The 23,005-nt window shown below is 39.3% G+C and overlaps 1 protein-coding gene and 1 long non-coding RNA gene across 6 annotated transcripts; both read left to right on the top strand.

The window, feature by feature from the left end:
- The first annotated feature begins 13,835 nt into the window (after positions 1–13,835).
- On the top strand, positions 13,836–18,131 carry LOC124644599. Of its 5 annotated transcripts, none has more exons than XR_006986090.1 (2): positions 13,836–14,137; positions 17,581–18,131. XR_006986090.1 is itself a non-coding variant. In XM_047184084.1 (2 exons), the coding sequence occupies exons 1-2, from the start codon at positions 13,990–13,992 to the stop codon at positions 17,905–17,907; spliced, it is 504 nt and encodes a 167-aa protein (XP_047040040.1). In that variant the 5' UTR covers positions 13,836–13,989; the 3' UTR covers positions 17,908–18,131. The 5 variants fall into 5 exon arrangements, 3 of the variants coding, with proteins under 3 accessions (XP_047040040.1, XP_047040039.1, XP_047040038.1); XR_006986089.1 differs by having other exon boundaries at positions 13,836–14,152; XM_047184084.1 differs by having other exon boundaries at positions 13,836–14,166.
- Positions 18,132–20,965: 2,834 nt separating this feature from the next.
- Positions 20,966–21,629, top strand: LOC124644631. Its single transcript, XR_006986092.1, has 2 exons — positions 20,966–21,128; positions 21,439–21,629. It is a non-coding gene; the product is annotated as an uncharacterized LOC124644631 (long non-coding RNA).
- The last annotated feature ends 1,376 nt before the right edge of the window (positions 21,630–23,005 follow it).

The raw sequence follows: 23,005 nt of genomic DNA, 5'->3' as shown, positions 1-23,005 counted from the left end.
TGGTATTATTGTTTTTATTTTATAGAACTGTTCCCCGTATATGGATAAAAACAAGTTTTCTTATTTTTGTGTCTAAGGTTGAAAATTGTCACACCGGGGGCCTGAGTTTGCTAATGTAATTATATGACAATTGGATAATAATGTAATCTCAATGGCAGTTTTAACCTTATCGGGCATTCTGCTACCAATATAAGACCGATCGTATTCCAATGACGTTTCTTTGGTTTGATATGGTCCACCATTCGGTCTATAGAGAAGACTGCTCTACAATCATATTTCAATCGTAAATCATTTGCAGACAACGATAAAAACGTTTATTTCTAAGAAGAAATAGCGGAATGCCAAGTACGCTGCAAACGTAATTGAGTCGTGATTGGATCTCAGTTGGATATCAATCGTATAATTCGTGTAAAATTAACAGAATCGAGCCTCTGTTATAGGTAGGTACTTTAACAAGCAAATAAATATTTTATATTTGATTCTAACCCCATAGAGTCCATGGGGTTATTACAAAAATTCTATATTTAGTAGCAAAATTTGAGTAATGTAAAAACTCGGACTAGATGGTGGTTAAAAAACCCAAGTTTGCCTTATTGAACTCTTGTAACGTAACCATACCGCGATGTAGGTTTCGCACAACTCGGAGCAACGCCATCTGTTGAGCAAATGTGGTAACATGCAATTGTGAGTTGTGCATGGTTAATATCAAATCTGATAGGGTAAATATTTTCAATATTAAACAGTTAATTTAAACTAATGAGTTCTATAGTCTTATTTTTATCTGATTATGTCCGAGAACCGGCATTAAAACTTCTCAACTGCACGTTACCACAATTGCTCAACAGATGGCGTTGCTCCGAGTTGTGCGAAACCTACATCGCGGTATGGTTACGTTACAAGAGTTCAATAAGGCAAGCTTAGTCAAAGGGCTTGTATATAACAGTGTTATCTCATTTCAATCATTAATAATTGACTAATTTTTGTAATAACCCCATGGACACTATGGGGTTATAATCAAACTCAAAATAACTTTCTTTTTTTTTCCGACTTCAAAAATCATCAAATGACCCCTCCCGCCGTGGGTTAGCAGCGGTGAGGGAGTGTCAGACTCTTACTGACTAAAAACCGTCGTGTTCCGTCATAGGCCTTTTATGTACCAGGGCCGCGGTATCTCTTTCCAATTCCGCAGCCCTGGCAGAAGCTACATTATCTGCGAGTAACATAGGCCTTATCTCGGCAAAGGTTCTTACGGGACGTGAGCGAGTGAAACCGCGGTCAAACGGCTACTTAAGAATTAACTTTCAAATATCCAAGACTTCAACGTTTTTACATTTATAATATTCTTTAGTAAGATTATTTTCTTACTTTTAAGATAAGGGATTTCGCTGGCCGTCTGTCAGCAGGCTGTATCTCATACACCGTCATAGTTACACAGTTGACTTTTTCACAGATGATGTATTTCTGTTGCCGCTATAACAACAAATACTGAAAACTAAAATAATTTAAATATTTTAGGGAGCTCCCATACAACATCATAATCCGAACTTTTTTTACTACTATGTTGGGGTCGGCTTCCAGTCTAACCGGATTCAGCTGAGTACCAGAGCTTTACAAGAAGCGACTGCCTGTCTGACCTCCTCAACTCAGTTACCCGGGCAACCCCCCCCCCCCCTTGGTTAGACTGGTGTCAGACTTACTTGCTTCTGACCACCTGTAACGACTGTCAAGGATGTTCAATGATAGCCGTTGGAAACACAGCCATAGGCGTCTAAGATATACTTAGAAAGTACATACAAACTCAGAAAAGTTGCATTGGTACTTGCCTGAACTGGAATCGAACCCGCGCCCTCATACTCGAGAGGTTGGTTCTTTACCCACTAGGCCACCACGACTTAGCTCCCATACAACATATACCTATGTGAATTTGGCCATTTTATAGAGGTAATGGTACGGAACTTTGGTGGGAAAGTCCGACTCACATTGTGCCGGCATTCTTAAGTTAATTTCGGTTGATTATAACCCCATAGCGCCCATGGGGTTATGACAAAAATTTGCTATCTAAGCACGTCTGCTAATTATTACAATTACTAACCCTTTTACTTAGTTTGCCTTATTGAACTCTTGTAACGTAACCATACCGCGATGTAGGTTTCGCTCAACTCGGAGCGACGCCATCTGTTGAGCAAATGTGGTAACGTGCAGTTGGGAGGTTTTATGCTTGTTTTCAGACATAATCACTTTAAAATAAGTATATAGAAGTTATCGGTAAATTAGCTATTTAATACTGAAATCATTTTCGTTATCGGACGAATCGTTCTTGAAATTAACAGTGAAAATAAAGTTTATTTAGTTGGTCGACAGATGGCGTTGTGCTCCTTGCATCACAATATTATGGTCATTTGTTATTTACTTGTTATTATAACATGATGTATATAGGTATGAGTACATACAGTTAAGTTAGCTACATGCGGTTAGACTGGAAGCCGACCCCAACATAGTTTTGGGAAAAGGGCTCGGAGGATGATTTGTATATCGGGTGTATCGTTCATAATCCACATTAAATGAAATGCGTTAATATACTGGTTAATATGTCGATTAACACCAAGAAAAAAGAAAAAGAAATGAAAATAAAAAAAAATCATTTTTCAAACAAAGTAAATAGAATAAAAATGTGCGAAAATTAGAACACCATATAGAAGTCAGTCATTACAAACGGCTGAAATTCTCCCTTGAAAAGTGACAGCTGTCAACTGATCAAAACATTCGATACTCCTAACTTTATCTCTGCTTTACACATGATGTTGTAAATTATGAAAACGAAAAATGAGTCCTGTGGCTAAACCACTGAATGGATTATGTTATTTTTTTTACAATTCGCTATAGAATATTATGAAGTACATGTGATAGAATTTAAGAGCGCTATTACAAAATCGAATTGCTCAGTTGTAGGTAAATTAGACGATAGCCCGCAGCACTTGCGCATGTGTGCGTCTTTGCCACTTTTTTCCGAAATAATTTATTGTTTTTATAGTTTATGAAATATTATTTGTACCGATGAATTTTATAACCTAGAATAGCTCGATTGAGTTACAATAAACAAGTAATCGTTTACAATTTTTAAATTATTTAATCGACAACCAAACTTTTCACCATGTTTATCAATTATAAGTAATTGATTTATAAAAAAACTAAAATCTATAATTCGTCTTCCATGTATTGTATCTTCATTTTCCTGCAACAATGAAAACTAGGAATGTAGATAGTTTATTAAAACAAATATGTCATGTAAACCTTTTGCGGGTGACAAAAAATACTTACCATATTATTTGTACTGGTATTCAATTGAGTCTGATAGTCTGAATTAAATATGCTTTCATTATCCTGCAAGAATCAAAGAAGTCCAATTACATTATTATGCAACAGCGAAACTAACGACGATGACATTTACGTACATATTTCTTTATAACCAACATCAAAAAAAGAGAAGCCTATCTATAACATTTTCGCATTAGAATATCATGGGCTAATACTTATGTATATTACATTTCAATTAGATCATTATAACTAATAAATAAAATAAAAACTCACTAGTATCAAAACGTGTTAGTTGCGCAGGTTGCTCTATATTTTTCGACCTCCGACGAGTTTACGCGGCGCAACAGCGAGCGATACGTCCTTCCTCGGTAAGCGTTTGGCGCTGACTAAAGTTGAACACCGCGCGTCACAAGATTTATATTGATTTTTGCATTGTAAACAAAAATTATTTTAAAATATTGTTTTACTTTTAAATAGACCATTTTTTTTTCAAGCTTTATAACAATACCACCTTAATTATTAAATGTTTTTTATTTGAATTTGGATTATACTTTCATAGATAAAAAATATAGTTTCGTACGGAAAATTGTCAGTAACTCTCAGTTTTATAGAATTATTTTTGGTGTAATACTGTATGAATTGTAATAAACTGATTTAAGCACTTTAAAGTACAAGATATAGTTGTATCTTGAACATTTTTATAAATGGTTAAATTGCTATATCCTCGGAGTACTGAAGCATCAAAAGATACCCAAAAGCAACATTTTATGAAACATCCTTTGCAGAGACAAAGATTTTACTGATGTACGTGGACAAATTAAAATATTTATTTAAAACACCCCCAAGATAAATGATCAAACTTTCTTAATCTTATTTTTGTATTTTTATTGTGACTTATCCAAAGCATCAAAACTCGTATAAAACGTTTAAATTCGCGAAAATTTGTGATAGCCCTCTTAATGTGATTATGAACGACACACCCGATATACAGTTTAGTATCTAGACACACGGCAGTGTGTCCGCCAAGTTCGAGCAAAAAAAGCGACACACCGGCCGTGGGTTATATTACACGAACCATTTCGGGCCAAATTCGACCCCCCTATAACTCAAAATCTATTTTATTTACGCATATGAAATTTCTAGTATCTGTTGAGACCCCCTCACTTATCTAAAATACAAAATTTCATTAATATACCTAGTGTAGGTCTTGAGATATTGACGTCAGAAAATCGCTATTTTTACTATACACTCACTGACTGACTGACTCACTCACTCATCAAAAACCTAGACCACTTCCAATGGCCGTATTGACTTGAAATTTGGCATGGAGGCAGGTCTTTATGTCAAGGTAAAGGGAAAAATCTGAAAATGTGTCAGTGTGAGTCAGTTTCAAAATAATGAAGGTGTATACCCGGTGTAAATTTATACCCCTAAGGAACTAAAACGAACTAAATTTATCTATATTTATATAATATATCTTCGAATGGTCGTACCAATCTGAAATTCGTTACAAAGGTTTGTATTTAGTCAATGTAAAGTAAAAATCTGAAAACGGCCAAGTGTGAGTCACTTTCGAAAATAACGAATGTGTAACTTTGATCCACGAACATAATATATGATAACATGTCTTGTCAGTCAGTTGGTAAATCTAGTCCATTTAGTTAATCTAGTTCATTTCCTTGTAAGAAGCATAGTGCATATTCAAAAATCTGAAAGATAGTATAAATGAGACATTTCCTTAACTAACTTAATCATAAGAAAAAAATAAAATAATCAACCTTACAAAAATAAATGAAATCCCACCCAAAACAAAAATGTGAAAGGCTGCCAAGTTCGATTATATGAGAATGCTTCGCCTATAAAAGAAGTGAGATCTGAATAAGTACCAAGTTCCATACACATACCTCAGTTAAAAATAGTTACTTTTTAATGATGTTACTTGGCAAGCTTTAATAGAAAATTATATACTTGATTCATTGCGTTTAGTAGGTTTATAACAAAGTGTGTGAAAACTTGCCAAGTAATATCATTAAAAAGTAACTATTTTTAACTGAGGTATGTGTATGGAACTTGGTACTTATTCAGATCTCACTTCTTTTATAGGCGAAGCATTCTCATATAATCGAACTTGGCAGCCTTTCACATTTTTGTTTTGGTTTACCCTACAAAACCGTTTATACAGTTCGACTGTAGGGTGTTTCTGTATTTAACATTGATTTTTGAATTTTCAAGTGTTCTAACAAACACACTTTAATTTGGGGTCACAAATAGTTGCCAAAATATCATCATCATCATCTCCCGAGCCTTTTCCCAACTATGTTAGGATCGGCTTACAGTCTAACCGGGTGCAGCTGAGTACCAGTGAGCCAGAAGGAGCGACTGCCTATCTGACCTCCGCAACTCGTCATTCAAACAGAATCTTTGGCTTGCTCGTGATTCAGAATCTGCATTCATCATCAGGCTTTGTATCGTGGCAAGCGTGTGCTGCGGCCTCCTCTCACACGGAGTAGGATTGAGCGTTAACCACCACGTGCGAGAGTTGCGGGTTGCTGATCAAACACTTTATACTCCTGGTTTTTTCGAGATGTTTTCCTTCACCTTTCACATGGCAAACTAATGGAATATGAATGGTCGTATATTGATAGCAGAATGCCCGCTAAGGATGTAACTGCTACTGAGAATCAATTGAAATACAATTAACACGTTATTAAATTAACAGAATCAAGCCCCCGTTATTAGCAAATAATCTTAGGTTTGATTATAACCCCACAGCGTCCATGGAGTTATTACAAAAATTGAAATATTTAGGTATTTAGCGAATTTTAAAAAGTGTAAAACAAAAAACCCAAGTTTGCCCTATTGAACTCTTGTAACGTAACCATACCGTAACAACCGTAACAACCGTAATATTTATGTTGGCTCCTAACAATATATTGATTTTTTGGCCATATTATACAGAATCATCATTGCAGACAAACTGCAAGAGTGTCGCTTACGCTGGTACGGACACGTTTTACGGAAACCGGCCACTTACGTGGGGAACAAATGTCTAGCCATGGCGCCTTCGCCCGGCCGGGGCAGACTGGGTAGACCCAGGAAATGCTGGCTTGACGTCGTAAGGGATGACATGCGTGCCAATGGACTAACCACCAGGGATGCCTAAGACCGAGCGAAGTGGAGGAGAAGAAGCAGGAAAGCGGACCCCGGGCCCGGAAGGGCAACCGGGACAACGCTAGGATGATGATGATGATGATTATACAGAATGATATGCCAAGTATGTACGTACGGAACTTGGGTGCGAAAGTCCGACTCACGTTATGCGGGTATTCTTAGGCGATTATCTCACTGCCCCGCATGATGCAGCGTAGCGCGTGGATGCGTTTTTTTCTGTTGCTTGTAAATATCTCCGTTTGTATGGAAAACACGCATAGTCCAACACACTGAAAATGCATCCACGGGCGTTCATGCGGATCACGCGCATACACGCGGAGAAACATGCACCCCCGCGCGTAGGTGCGGGGCGAGACGCAAGGTATGGCACACTGAATCCCGCAGTGCCGCGCGTGATTTTAAATGGGCGTGACGTGTATATTTGAAAATGGAAGCCGCCGTGCGTGAATCTACAAAACGCAACTACGCGCGTGAGTGCGCAAAAAACCCGCACGATGATGCAGATCTGCACTCCCTCAGAAACGCGCGTAGGTGCGTCGACACGCAAGATGCAGCGTGATGCGGGGCAGTGTGAAGATCACCTAAAACGCCTCGGCCTCGAATTTTGCGGGCAGCGGGGCGGGAGCGGCAGGATCTTACGCGTATAATCAAATGGACTGGGCCTCAAATACAGCGGCGCGGGAGCGGGCAACGAGCGGTGCACTCAGTGACCGCCCGCGCCGCCGCCGCTGCCGCCCCGCTGCCCGCTAAATTCGAGGCCGAGGCCTTAAGGTTAATTTCAATACTCAATATTCAATTTTTTAGGAGCATTCCATATGTTGTACAGGTGGTATATTTAATAGTTTAGAAACCAAGGGCGGATCCACCGTTGTGGGCACGATGGGCATGCCCACAACCTTATTACCTAGACTTGTGACATCACACTTTTACGGTTTTTTTAAATCGATAGGCTGATGATAACACTAGGGAACAAAATAATACTTTTTTTTGTTGCATTTAATTTTATGACTGTTGTTTACTAATTCGAGATCACCATATTTTTTTTCTTACAGCTTTAGTTTTTGAGGTACTTTTGTGTCCTAAAACTCAAAAAAATTCGCGCTCGCTACGCTCGCGGCTTTTTCACTTTGCGGTGGTTTAAGTCCAATGTCGAAAACGTTAGATTAGTTTAAGTTAAAATTGAAAGTAGAAAAGGATAGCACCCCCATAACGCCCTCTTTCAGGACCTTCTGGTTAACAAGAAGCGGTGAAGAACAAAACAAACTTCCCAGCAACACAGCTGTCTATTACAATAAAATTATTATTATTTACAATAGTCACTATTTTACATTTTTTTGTACAAAACATTACCAAAACTCAAAAAATCTCGCGCTCGCTACGCTCGCGGTTTTTTCACTTAGCAGTGGCTTTTTTTTTTACTTGTTTCTGTGATTTCGTGTCCCAAGACTCCAAAATTTTGCGCTCGCTACGCTCGCGCAAATTTATACGGTTTTGTACCACGTCTTTGCTTTTGGTTTTATAACTTGGTAACTACGACGAAATCTAAAAAATGTTCCGGCTTGCTACCCTAGCGCAAAAAACAAAACTACTCACAATCTTTCCATACATAGGGGTGCTTTAGTAATGATAGCACCCGATACATAAGCTAGAGACGGAACTGATAGTGAGCATAATATGAGTTTAGATATATTAAAAAAAAAAAACGTTTTTTTTAGCATTATTAAATTGGTTCGTAATTTTATTTTGTCGTTTTTTTTTTGGGTTGCTCAATAGGTAGCAGCCCGGGGTGCCACCCGATGCTATGCCGCCACTGGTAGTTGAGAAGTGCACCAAATGCGTCAAACCCTCCCTATATTGGCTTACTGGCTACTAGAAGTTATTGATTGAAATAGGGTAGGCTATAATTTTTTATCGGGTCCAACTTCCTCCTAAGTTTATTTTCATTCCTAATGCCAAAGTCCTGATGCTCAGAAAAAAGGAAATAATTTCATTCAAAAGTTCATAAACGACTTGCATAATTTTTAATGACCATGTTCAAGCTCCGACTTTTACTTTTCTAGTAGCCGCTTCTAGTTCCGATTTTCTAGACCACAACCTTTTTTGAGGGCTGGATCCGCGCTTGTTAGAAACAATATAGATACCTAGCTATAATTAGAAATAATATAATAGAGGATCCCTCTAGCTAGGGTACAACTTAAAGAAGTTGGATAGTTTAACAGTAGCTTAGGTATTACTAAATTATACACATATTAATTAGTGTACATGCACGCAAACTCTGTGTGTTTGTTTTGTGTCTTGTGTCTCGCAATTGTGTACTTTTTATATAGTTTTTATTTTTTCAGCATTTATTTATATATTTAGGTATTTAATTTTTTAATGGATTCCATGTATTTTTTTATTGTAAGTATAATAACATTTGGCACTGAGGAATTGCTATAATTTCTTTATAAATATTGTAGTTTTAAGTTCACCTTGTATATTGTTTGGTAGATTGTCATAGAATTTGATGGAGCTTACTAATGGACAGAAAAAAAAATGGAGTGTATTTTAAGTCTGGGTGTAGTTAAATTTAATCTGTTTTTTAGCCTTAAGTTTGTTCAGATTATTATAACCCCATAACATGTAAGGGGTTATTTCAAAAATTTCTAACAAGCATGATAATAACTAGTTGTGAGTGTTACTAGAGTGTCGTACCATTACCCATTTACTAAGTTTGCCTTATTGAACTCTTGTAACGTAACCATACCGCGATGTAGGTTTCGCTCAACTCGGAGCAACGCCATCTGTTGAGCAAATGTGGTAACGTGCAGTTGGGAGGTTTTATGCTGATTTTCGGACATAATCAGATAAAAATATGCCTATAGAAGTCATCCGTAAATTAACTATTTAACACTGATGACATTTTTCAAATCGTATCATATCTTTAGTTCTTAATATTGAACCATTCAAACAAACTTTTTAGTTTTATAATATTGAACAGATGCCTGCTTAATTAACCAAGTCTCTGCGAATAAAGATTTTCATTTAATTTCATTAAGTGCAGAAATGAAATGACGATACAAGGATTCGTGACAATTTTCTACTTTAACACTTAAATGAGAAAAGTTAAAATTTCATCAGAAAAAAACTATTTCATTTTAAAAACACAAAAAAAAAGTTTATTTTACTCTTATAGGTGACTGTTTCGGAGGGCACTCCGAAATTCTTGGTTACGAAGGAACATGGTAGGTTTTAGTCATTAAGAGTCTGACACTCCCTCACGCTGCTAACCCACAGTGGGAGGAGTCTTATACGCCTTCTATGGAGCCGAGCATTTTTTATAATATCAAAATTCGTTGACAGATGTCTCAAAGAACCAAAACGCCTCATTGCCTGCATTATGACATCTGAGGTCATTTTTCCTTACTCCGAAGTTTAAGTAAGACCAAAACTGTAACTTCTCGGTAAGCAAGTGACGCACGGACCTTCCGTCCACTGATACCTTAAAAGCGGTCAAGTGCGAGTCGAACTAGAGCATGAAGCTTAAAATCATAAGTAATAATAATAACCCCATAGTGTCCATGGGATTATTTCAAAAATATTTATATCCCTATATCTAATAAATTATTAATACCAAACAAAAAATTTAAGAAATGAAATTTTGCAATGTTTATAAATTAGCAATTATTTCCAAAATTTAAGAAAAAACCAAAAACATTTCAAATATCAAACAAACTGTCCAGAACTAAAAATAATACAAAAATATAAAATTAAATAATACTAGACGTTTACAAAATGTTAACAATTTTACATGTCAGAAGAAAGACAAAATAAAATGTTTAATTGAATTAGGTAAGTATAGCAATTATTAAATGTATTTTTTTTATTTATGTTATAACTTAGAAAATCATTTATCGTATAACCCCATAGATTCCATGGGGTTATTACAAAAAAATTTGCAGTCATTGTCATAGAAAACACATGTTATAAGTACAAATGAAATTGATGTTATAGTTTGCCTTATTGAATTCTTGTAACGTAACCATACCGCGATGTAGGTTTGCACAACTCGGAGCAACGCCATCTGTTGAGCAAATGTGGTAACGTGCAGTTGGGAGATTTTGATGCCGGTTTTCAGATATAATAAGCTATCTATACATATAATAAATCTGTAAAAAAACTGTGTCTGTACATTGAATATATTAAAAAAATAATAATTGGGTGGGGTTTAGAAACAGTAATGGAGCACAAATCCAAAAAAAAAATTCTGTCTGTATGTCTGTATGTCTGTATGTCTGTATGTCTGTTTGTTTGTACACGCTAATCTTCGGAACTACTGGACGGATTTCAATGATTTTTTCTTTGTTGTATCAGTATTAAGCCTGGTCAACATATAGGCTATAATGTATCTTCGAAACTTGAAGACCTGATGCAGAACACCAACAGACCAACAAAACTATAAGAGATACAAAAATGATGCCATGGCAAAAATTGTTTCATGTGATGAGCATTTTCAGCTGAGATAATACATTTTAAGATCTGGAACACCTGATGTGGAACCCCAAGAGCCCAGCTTCTCTGTACCATATACAGGTATGGCGTTTTAGCAAAAGTTGTTCAATTTGATAAGCACTTTCTATTGACTTATACAAATTGAAGATCTAAAACACCTGATGTGGAACTCCAGGGGCCCAGCTAGACTATAGCATATAGAACTATGACGTTTTAGCAAAAGTTATTCAATCTGATAAGCACTCTCTAAAACACCTGATGTGGAACTCCAGGAGCCCAGCTAGATTATAGCATATGAAGACATGACGTTTTAGCAAAAGCGGTTCAATCTGATAAGCACTCTCTATTGACGTATAAACATCGAAGATCTGGAACACCTGATGTGGAACTTCAAGAGCAAACTTGAAATGTATAGAAATGAATGTTATGAAATAGGTATGGTGAATCAAAAAAAGTAATTAGTCCGTCTTTTAAATAACCCTAAAATAATGGACACGTATTTTTCTTTTCTCTCTCTCACAAACAAATAATAACGAAGATGCAACAACGCTTGAATTTTGTGTTAAGTCACTGCTTAGTACAAATTTTACATATCTAGACGTGACGTCCCGAGCCCCCACTCTCCGACTTTGTTGCGTTATATCTCATTATTATTTTGTATGTCTCTTCCGTACCTCGGGACTACAGAGTTCCGAATTTTTGGGAGGCAAACGTGGGGCCGAAGCCAACACGCTGAAGCCCTTTTGAGACAACTTTTATTAAATGGTGACACAAAACCGACGATTATCCCTTTATACACTATAGAAATGAACCCAAGGACAATCCCCGGTAGACGTCGTTAAAAAAAAGACAATCCCCGGTGTCGGCGCACCTCAGCGAGCAACCGCGATGGCGACCGAAGGGAGTGCTGCGGAGGCCGGGGCGGGGGCTGCCCCGGCTGGCGAGCCCGCGGCCGCGCTCCCTTCACTTCTCCCTGCGACGCGCTTGACCACGGGCACTTACTTGTTTTCTTGTTTATCTTGTAATTTTAACGGCATTAAAAGCCTATGTAATACAGTCCGCACAAAGTTTTATTTATGAAGTCCCGTTAGGGCTCCTACAGTTTGGTCCTTCGCTATAAATTAACGCCAGTCGTGTCGTTAAAATTCGTCGATTCCGCATCGTCATTTTCAACGGTCAACGGTCAACGGTCATCGCCGATGCCGCGTGGAACTTCAACGTGGCCACCGAACACGAAGACAAAGAAGTCGTACTCGTGCAGCGTGCTTCGCCTTATAAGGAGCTGAAGTCATTTACTGGGAGTATAAACTACTTATTTGAGTGAGTCGTTCCAATTTAGTTATTTTTTTCCAATTTTTTCTTGGTGAATAATCGTTTTTTCCCATTTATTTCGTTGAGCAAGTACATTTCCCCCTTCACAAGTGATTTATTGTCAATAGTGCTTTAACGCAGTGTTTATTTCGACGCTTCTTCATAATTGCATAATTTGTAGTAACACTTGTGCGCGCACGCCACTCACGCCACACAGGTGTTAACGTAATCATGACCGATCTCAGTAATTAGAACCGGTCCCTTTTGTTTGCGCGCAGCTGTTTTTTCTATAAGAAGCTCATTAGTGGTATCTATCGCCTTACTGCAGTTAAACACGTGGTTTTTTTGCTTTGTTAATTGCACTTCAAAATGGCAGACGCTTTAAAGACTTTACTTAGAAAACGTAGTTCATTAAAATCAAAGCTTACGATTTACAGCAACTATCTAAATTTAGTTAAAAGTAGTGCACATATATCTGAGATGCAACGATTAGACCTGCAGGAACGTTTTAATAAGTTCGATTCCTTACATAGCCAATTTGATGAATTGCAGACAGAAATCGAAATGCTTGCCGATGATGCTGAGATTGCGTTCGTGGAGCGTGAGGAGTTTGACCGCCAGTTCTTCAATCTGGTGGCACTCACGCGCAGCCTGCTCGGTTCTTCGGTCAACGGTGCTGGTTCTGAGGCGGGCTTCAAAGATGCTGACTCAGGTGCACATGTTTCTAATAGCTTTGTTCGTTTGCCAAAAATTGATTTGCCTCACTTTGACGGGAACTACCAATGCTGGCTCGAGTTCCGGGACACGTTTACGTCATTGATTCACAATAACGCTAGCATAAGCAACATAAATAAGTTCCATTACTTGCGTGCTTCTTTACAAGGTACTGCAGCCTCTTTAATTAAAAATATAGAATTTAGTAGTGATCATTATAAGATTGCTTGGGACTTGTTGTGTGAGCGGTATAACAATGAGTACCTGCTTGTGGCCAATCATTTGCAAGCTTTATTCTTTGATGTTAAGTCAATAAATAAGGAGTCTAGTGTTTCCATTAGAAATCTTGTTGACGTTATTAATAAAAATATTCGGGCACTAGCAAATTTAAAAAGGCCCACTCAGCATTGGGATGACATCATCATTTTTGTCATGGTCAAAAAGCTAGATTTAATCACAAGTCGTGAATGGGAGGAATACAGGAATAACAACATAGTAGGTTATCCAACAACTACTCAATTTTGTTCTTTTCTAAACAGGAAAGCAGACTGGTTGGAATCTGTGGAATGTAACTTTCAGGATAGTAATATTGTGGCCTTGAATAGTAACACTAATTTAAATAAACATAGTCATAATTCATCTAAACAAAAAAACTCAAATAAATCAAATAATAATTCTCATAAAAACAATAATAAATGTCCACTTTGCTCCCAAGTACATACTTTATATAAATGTGAATCTTTTAGAAGCTTATCTATAGAAAATCGCATACAAAAAGCAAAAGACTTAACTGTTTGTCTCAACTGCTTACGTATTGGGCATTCTGTTAATAACTGTAAGTTTTCAAATTGCAGATACTGCAAACTTAAGCACAATACGCTTTTGCATTTAGAAGCTAGTGAACCCAAACCACTTTCTAATCCTCTGCCTTCTGCACTTCTTTCTGTATCGCCAACTACTTCAGATGTTGCGCTTTCAGCTAATTCTATGCAGCTTGCTACTTCTTCGCATGTTTTCCTATCCACAGCTTTGGCGAAAGTGACCAGTGCGACGGGTAAGAAGTTTACTGCGCGCCTACTGCTGGACAACGGCAGTACGGCCAACTTTATCACGCAGAGTTTAGCGGAGCAACTGGGTTTGTCACAACGCGGTATGAGCACCAAGGTAACGGGTATTAACAATCATGTTTCCACCAGTACACAGTCTTGTCACCTTTCTATAGAGTCTTTATGCTGTGCCTTTACTGTAGACATCGATTGCCACGTTCTACCTGAGATCACAAAGGTCCTACCATCTTCGTTTGTAAATGTTAAACATTTATCCATACCTTCAGGCCTTACATTGGCAGACCCGAACTTTAACGTTCCGTCGGCTGTCGACATTCTAGTAGGGGCTGAAGTATTTTGGAATGTCATAGGGTCAAACACGATAGACTTAGGAAAAAATCTACCTAAATTGTGCGAAACTAAATTTGGATGGCTTGTATCTGGTAGTATTTCGCATCAATCTAGTTTTCTTTCCTCTGCGTCTACTCACTTTTGCCATCATTCCAGCGTCACTCCCGACTTAACTCAATTTTGGGAGCTTGACCAAGTCTCATCTAAGCATTCGCTCTCTCTTGAAGAGAGAATGTGTGAACAACATTTTGCAGAAACCACCGTCCGTAATAGTGATGGCGCGTTTGTTGTTAAAATGCCTTTTAAGGAAGATCCAAGCTCGCTAGGACATTCTTATGTTAATGCTAGGAATCGTTTCCTTTCCCTTGAGCGGCGATTTAAGCATGATCCTTCCTTTCACAGTAAATATAATGATTTCTTGCGTGAGTACGAGCGCTTAGGTCATATGACATTAGACACGGGCTGTACTCCTTCACCTGAAAATTCCAAGACAAAATATTTCATTCCACATCATGGAGTCATTAGGGATTCTAGCACCACTACTAAACTACGCGTAGTCTTCGACGCATCAGCCCCTACAAGTACGGGAGTGTCGCTTAACGACATTCAGATGGTCGGTCCGGTAGTGCAAGACGATCTGTTTTCCATTTTAACACGTTTTCGTCAGCACAAGTACGTGGTCTCAGGTGACGTAGAGAAGATGTATAGAGGTATCCAGCTCAGTCCAGACCAGCGCTCTCTTCAAAAAATTGTTTTTCGTTTTGATCCATCAGAACCTCTCAGATCTTACACATTAAATACAGTGACCTACGGTACTGCGTCTGCTCCTTATTTAGCCACCAAATGTTTGGTAAGTTTGGCCGATAACATTGAGGATAATCGGGTAAAGAGAGCCATACAGCGCGACTTCTACGTCGACGATTATTTAAGTGGCGGGAGCACCATATCTGACACTGTAGATATAACAAAAGCAGTAAGATCAGTTCTTTCATCGGCTAAATTTAACTTACGCAAATGGCGTTCAAATAACGTAGAAATTTTAAAACAAATTAATTCAGAAGTAGTAAATAACAATGATAATAACACTCTTCAATTTTCTGAGCATGGTCTCAACCCAGCTCAATCTAAAACCCTAGGGCTTAATTGGGTTTGTGACTCTGATTCACTCACTTACACAATAAATATAACGTCTGCTAATAAAGTCACTAAACGTCACATCCTCTCTGTTATCAGTCAGATTTTCGACCCACTGGGCCTCGTAGGTCCGTGCGTTGTCGAGGCGAAAATACTAATGCAGCGTCTTTGGCTGAATAAATACGACTGGGATGATGCAGTATCGCTCGAGGTAAGGGACGCTTGGTCTTTGTTTGAGAGCACAATAACGGCGTTAAATTATTTAAAGATTCCTCGTTGCGTTTTGCATGAAGACTCCATTGCACACGAAGTACATGTTTTTACCGACGCATCCGAAAAGGCATACGGCGCTTGTGTGTACATTCGGTCATGTAATAGTGTTGGAGCCACAGGTGTACAACTTCTAGTTTCCAGAAACCGTGTTGCGCCCATTAAACCTACTACCATCCCGAGGCTTGAACTTTGTGGAGCGTTGTTGGGTGCAAGGCTGTGTACTAGGGTTCAGGAATCTCTCACCATCCCCATTTCCAAGTGTAGATTCTGGTGTGACTCCACTATAGTTTTGGGTTGGCTCTCTACTCCTTCTAACCAGTTAAAACCTTTTGTTAGAAATAGAGTAAATGAGATACAAGAGAGCACATGTGGTCATACCTGGAGCTACGTACCGTCGAAGGACAACCCGGCTGATCTTGTTTCTCGTGGTCTCCGGGCCGATATTATTAAGGAAACACCTCTGTGGTGGTCCGGACCTTCTTTTTTATTACATAATGAAAGTGAATGGCCCACAATGCCAAACACTGAGAAGCATGATTTGCCGGAAGTAGTGACTCATTTTAATATTAATAGTAACGATCATTCACATAATGTTCATCACACAGACGTAACCTCTCATTCATCTTTCATTCATAACTTGCTATTAAAGTATTCTAGCCTAACTAAAATTCAAAGAATATTTACATATATACAAAGGTTTATTTACAATTTAAAACACAAAACCAATAAGTTGTGTGGCAATCTTTCATTGTTAGAACTAGAAAATTCATTAAATGCAATTATTAAATTCTCACAGCAACAAATGTTCCCTGAAGAATATAAACTTTTAAAAATCAAACAAAAATTGCCACGCAAAAGTAGATTACTTCCTTTGACGCCTTTCATTGATAATCACGGACTTATTCGCGTAGGCGGGAGGCTTGATAACTCCCCCTATGACTTCAACGTGAGGCACCCCATTCTTTTATGCAGTAAGCACATTCTTACCAAACTTATTTTTCAAATGCAACATTTAAAGCTTGCTCATGCTGGTCCACAGCTGTTACTGTCGCACATTCGACAATCTTATTGGCCGCTAGGTGGTAGAAGCTTGTCTAGATTTATTGTGAGTAAATGTCTTAAATGTTACAGGCATAAAGCTCAAAATGTGCAGCCTGTGATGGGTCAACTACCATCATCTAGAACTAATTTTGAGTTTCCTTTTTTAAATTCTTATGTTGACTATGCCGGGCCTGTATTGATAGCCGACCGCAAAGGACGTGGTTGCAAACTAACAAAGGCCTACATGTGCATCTTTGTTTGTTCGGCAGTAAAAGCAGTACATTTGGAGCTCGTCACAGACCTCACCACGGAGGCTTACATGGCCGCTCTAAATCGTTTCGTGGCGCGTCGAGGCAAGCCCCGAAGCATCACGTCCGATAACGGGACTAACTTCGTAGGCGCGTCTAATGAAATGACCAAATTTCTTAACGCATCAAATGTTGCATCGGAAATGGCGCAGGAGGGAATCGAATTTATTTTCACGCCTGCATACAGCCCTCATTTTAATTCACTTGCTGAAGCTGCTGTTAAATCTTGTAAGCACCACCTGAAAAGATTGCTTAGTCTTACACACTTCACTTTTGAGGAACTGTCGACTTGTCTCACTCACATAGAGGCAGTGTTGAATTCACGCCCTCTTACACCTCTTTCTTCGGACCCTAACGATTATTCAGCACTCACACCATCTCATTTCCTAATTGGACGACCGCTCTTATCTGTACCATGCTCTCAGGTGACTGATGCCAACATCACGAGCCTGGATCGCTGGAAGAGGATCCAGTACATCAGACAGCACTTCTGGGGACGCTTCCATAATGAGTACACTTCTCTGCTGCAGGCCAAGTCAAAGTGGTTAAATTCCAGAGGCGAAGTGACACCAGGGTCCTTAGTCCTGATCAAGGACAAGACGACGCCACCGCTGCTCTGGTCCCTGGGTCGGGTCACTAAGACCTATCCCGGCGTCGACGGAGTCACGCGGGTGGCTGAGCTAAAGACGAGGAGGGGCACCATTCGTCGTGCCTTCAACTGCATCTGCCCGCTCACTATCGGAGACTTTTGAAGAGCATCCTTCAACCCGGGGAGTATGTCGGCGCACCTCAGCGAGCAACCGCGATGGCGACCGAAGGGAGTGCTGCGGAGGCCGGGGCGGGGGCTGCCCCGGCTGGCGAGCCCGCGGCCGCGCTCCCTTCACTTCTCCCTGCGACGCGCTTGACCACGGGCACTTACTTGTTTTCTTGTTTATCTTGTAATTTTAACGGCATTAAAAGCCTATGTAATACAGTCCGCACAAAGTTTTATTTATGAAGTCCCGTTAGGGCTCCTACACCCGGTTCTGTGCTAAACTATTGCTAACTATGGAGGAAACTACTTGGGCTATTGTGATGGGATGTTAGTGGATGACAATGTATTAGGTACATGTAAAAATGGCAGGTGGAGACTCGCCACCTCACTTACTGGGCCCCCGGAGACCAGTCACTGAATAGCAACAAGAGGGCAACAGGGACATGAGCGGCTGAAGGGTGAGGATACCTCGGCGGACTTTAAACGCAGATTACGCGCTCCCTGTGCTTACCATGAGGCACCCACCCTCCGAGCAGGGCTACTAATAGTGCTCTAGCGACTCCACTCTGGACGGCCAAGCCAAACCAGAGGCGTGAGACCTACCCCCGTCATGGTTCACTCCGACCGGCCGGAGATGGGGGCATGGGGGCAGTATACTCTCCCTGGAGAACTCAGTATATATGCCCCGCGGGGTCGCTACTCCCCGTCATCAGCCTCAGATGTCCTGCGGTGCTTATATCTCATTATTATTGTAGTTATTATCTCAAGAGCCTTTGTTCCAATTATGTTAGGGTCGACTTCAAATCACGATGCAACTGAGTACCAGTGTTTTACAAGGAGCGACTGCCTTTCTGACCTCCACAACCCGGTTAACCGCTCAACCCAACACCCCTTGGTAAAACTGGTCAGACTTACTGTCTTCTGACTACCCATAACGACTGCCAAGAATGTTCAAGGACAGCCGGAACCTACAGTTTAACATCCTCTCCAAATAACCGTCATTGGTATTCAAAATATACGTAGAAAGTACAAACGAACTTAGAAAATTTGCATTGGCAGGTACTTGCCAGACCTGGAATCAAAGACGCACGCTCATACTTGAGAGATTGGTTCTCTACCCACTAAACCACCACGACTTCCACTAACTCATCACGACTTTGTCATCTCAGTAACATTTAATGTTTTTTTACGTAATAATAATATTTTTGCCACACACAACTTAAATGCGGACTAATTAGAATCACTACTTTTATCCCTATGGTCACGTCTATTGCGGTTCAGTTCTCAGCGTTTTGTTTAGTCTGCTGTGCTTTTGCCGTTAAAGTACAAAAATGAAATATATGGAACGTTTCTAATGGTTATGCGTATTCCGTTGTTTTCAAGTCAACGGGCCCTTAAAATTCAATATCAGACGATTCAGATCTTTGATTTTGCTGACCCCGTAGTCGCTGGCATAAGGGATAGGATCCGCGTACGAAGTCGCGGGCAGAAGCTAGTAATGAATAAAAATAAGCTTGCAGAATTTCTCTCTAAGGTGATTTTCACACTGCCCCGCATCACGCTGCATATTGCGTGTCGACGCACCTACGCGCGTTCCTGCGGGAGTCCAGATCTGCATCATCGTGCAGGTTTTTTGCGCACTCACGCGCGTGGGTGCGTTTAGTAGATTGACGCACGGCGGCTCTCATCAAGATCCATTTTCAAATATACACGTCACGCCCATTCAAAATCACGCGCGGCACTGCGGGATTCGGTGTGCCATATCTTGCGTCTCGCCCCGCACCTACGCGCGGGGGTGCATGTTTCTCCGCGTGTATGCGCGTGATCCGCATGAACGCCCGTGGATGCATTTTCAGTGTGTTGGACTGTGCGTGTTTTCCATACAAACGGAGATATTTACAAGCAACGGAAGAAAACGCATCCACGCGCTACGCTGTATCATGCGGGGCAGTGTGAGAATCGCCTAAATTGACTGTTTGATAATGAAAATATTTTCCTTATCGGTAGAATAGTTCCTGGTTTTAACCATCAAAATGAAGTTACTTAGTTTGTCAATAGATGGCGTTGTGCTCCCTTATTTTATCCAGGTATACTGGGAAGAAATATCCTCGACGCGGCAGAAACCGCGGGAAAACAGCTAGTAATTTACATTAGCCACGGACTGCTGTTATGCGGATTAATGCGAATTAGGTATACTTATGAATTAATAATAGTTAAAGATTATTTATGCTTACCTTAAATTATAGATAACACGCTCAAATAAACAATAATAATAGAAATAAATTATTTACGGCCTAAATGAACTGTTACTAATTAATTATCATAATCACTTAATTACCAGATCAAAAAGGTAAAAGTAAGTATTTAGAGAAAATCAAGATTAACCATATAGTGGATTTTCTGTTTTGATAAAGCAGCCCGAAATCTGGCAGTATCTGATTGATACCCCTGCTTGTGATCTCTCTCCGGTGGTGTCGGATTACCGTGCCATCGCGCGCAGAGTGTGGAAAAGATTGAGTGCACCTGTGGATAATATGTCCAGGGGCCCGATTCTCCTAATTTTACTCAACATACGATTCACGTTCGACTGCGATCCAATCCCGACTCGATTACGATTGAAACGTATGTGGTATTCCGCTATTTTTTCTTTGAAATAAACGTTTTTATCCTTTTCTGTCATTCAATAACGAATCATTTTGTCTGCAAATGATTAACTATTGCAATATGATTGTAGAGCAAACTACCGTATAGACCAAAATCACCAAAATAGCAGACCAATCGCAAACCAATCGAATGTCGTTTTAATACGATTGGTCTTATATTAGTAGCAGAATGCCCGATATGGTTAAAACTGCTATTGCGATCATATTGCGATTCGATTTCTATTAGATTTTGACATTATTAACTTAGGAGAATCGGGCCCCTGAGCAGCTGGCCGATTTCCTTACATGAGATCAGAGAACAGCCGCCGTGGCCGATGAACGGCTAAGACGCCATTATTATTGTTCTTTATCCGTACGCATGCATTTCAGACTTTTACAGCAACATAACTATTCCATATCATACCATAACTATATAATATACCTACTAAAAATAGTATAAAAACCATGGTTTTAGTTAGAAAAATCATATTCTTACTGAATTCATTCAACATGAAGTTCTTACAAGTTGTACTACTCGCTCTAGTGGCGCTCGTGGCTTCTGTGGCTGGTGCAATCCGTAAGTACCTACATATATATAATATCATAAAGCTGAAGTTCTATTTGACTGCTTGAACCCCAACTATGTTAAGGTTCTTCCAACCTACAGACAGACATGTGTTGCTGGGGAGTTTGTTGTGCCACTTCTTCTTCCCAGCAAAAACACATAGGAAGTGGTGAAGGGTGGGCGTTTTGGGGGCTGTCTTATGTAAATTCCTGAGGTTCAAAAAATACTGTCTTGCAGCCAAGTTTGAATAAATATTTTTTGATTTTGTATAGAATTAGCCATGAGCTTTAATGAGTTTTAAATATGGTGTTATTGTTGACAGCGAATGTACAGAATCCTGTCGTGAACATGCGCGATGCTGATCCGAATTTTATAACGGTTCCCCCAAACTGCCCTCCTGGTCAGGTGATGGGTCCAGATGGAGTTTGCCGTGAACCCTGGTAGACTGCGGCTGCAGTCGCTCATGCTGGACTCCAGCAGATGCTAAACTTGCAAATAAATAACTGAATAAAACTGTGGTCTTGTTTTTTCAATTTACATATTATTTTTAACAACCTTTCCAAATATAGTATCTATCCGGTTCGCTTACCACAGATAGAATTTTGCCATAACACCATTTGTTAAAGCACCAACCTCTGAAGTATGAGACTGCGCGTTCGATTTCAGGGTTTCAGGCATGTACTGCCGGGGCTGCGGGATTGTTCGAAAGAGTTACCGCGGCCTACGCCATGTCGTAGGCATTTAATGTACCAGGCGTTATTATTAAAAAAATATTTTTCATTCAAGAAATGCAATTGTTTTATTTTAGCCTAAAGCTTGTGTACGCAACTGTACCATATTAATAAATATACTAACCTTCCAAGTTAAGAACGTTTCTTAGACATATGGCACGGCCGCTTTTTTGTAGCTATCCGAACTTGGTCGGATTATGTAGGTTTTCGATGCTCCGTCAGTATTATAATTGTCTTTCTTTAATTACTGAATTTAATGACATGAAATTTTGCAAGTGAATAGTTGAATGATTAAACTAATTATTGGCATACATTTTACCATGCAATTCCTTTAGAACGTCGTGATATTCGACTGCTTTGTAAACAGTGATCTATTCATGGTAAAATATCCTATAACTTTTTAATTACTAACGGAACATCATTGATACTTGGCAACATGTTGGAGACACTTACAAGGTTTGTGTAAACGTGAAAATCTAGACCCCAAACTGCATACTTTAAGAACTAAGACCTAATAAGTGTATTTTACGTTTATATTTTTATCTTTTAAACCCTACGACTTTTTCTAAATCTGTTTTTTAAACAAATATAAACAAATTCAAAACAACGTATGTAAAAATCTACAGCTCTCTATGTAAGCGCTTTATATGAAAACTAGCTAATGGCCAAACGTTCGCGTAGCGGAAACTTGAATTTCTCCGAAGTTTATGCATGCACTGATTTCATTCATACATAATCAATTATACACAAATACACACTAATTTTCGGACACATCTCTTTTCTTCTAAAGTCTATGGATTAAAAAAAGTTCCGCCAGGACAACGTTCGCCAACGTTCGCCCAGCGGAATCTGTTTTTGGTGAATTTCTCCACAATGGCTGCATACACAAATTTTTATTTACCATACACAATTATAGGACGTCTTACACTAATTATCTGCATAATTAAAATCTTTAAATTCAACAACATTCCGCTGCGCGAACGCACACCATTCGAGGGGATTATATTAGTTTATATAACTATAACTGCCAGAGCTATCATTATTTTGCAAAAAAAAAAACTATTATCCAACCAGAAATCCCGCTTTTTGCGAAGTCGAATCAAAATAAGCATTAATTACTTCCAAACTTTCCAATGTTTTAGAGTCTAGACTACTCAA

The sequence above is a fragment of the Helicoverpa zea genome, chromosome 30, assembly GCF_022581195.2.
Source record: "Helicoverpa zea isolate HzStark_Cry1AcR chromosome 30, ilHelZeax1.1, whole genome shotgun sequence".
NCBI lineage: Eukaryota > Metazoa > Arthropoda > Insecta > Lepidoptera > Noctuidae > Helicoverpa > Helicoverpa zea.
Note: the sequence above shows the minus strand (reverse complement) of the source record. Positions and strands in the feature narration are given on the sequence as shown.

What these genes read in the sequence shown, in the direction of transcription:
- LOC124644599 (XM_047184082.1), top strand. Translation starts at nt 14,632, where the DNA reads ATGTGTGAACAACATTTTGCAGAAACCACCGTCCGTAATAGTGATGGC. An exon ending in ATGATGCAGTATCGCTCGAG is followed by an intron (nt 15,745 to 17,580) that starts GTAAGGGACGCT and finishes CCATGCTCTCAG; the next exon opens with GTGACTGATGCCAACATCAC.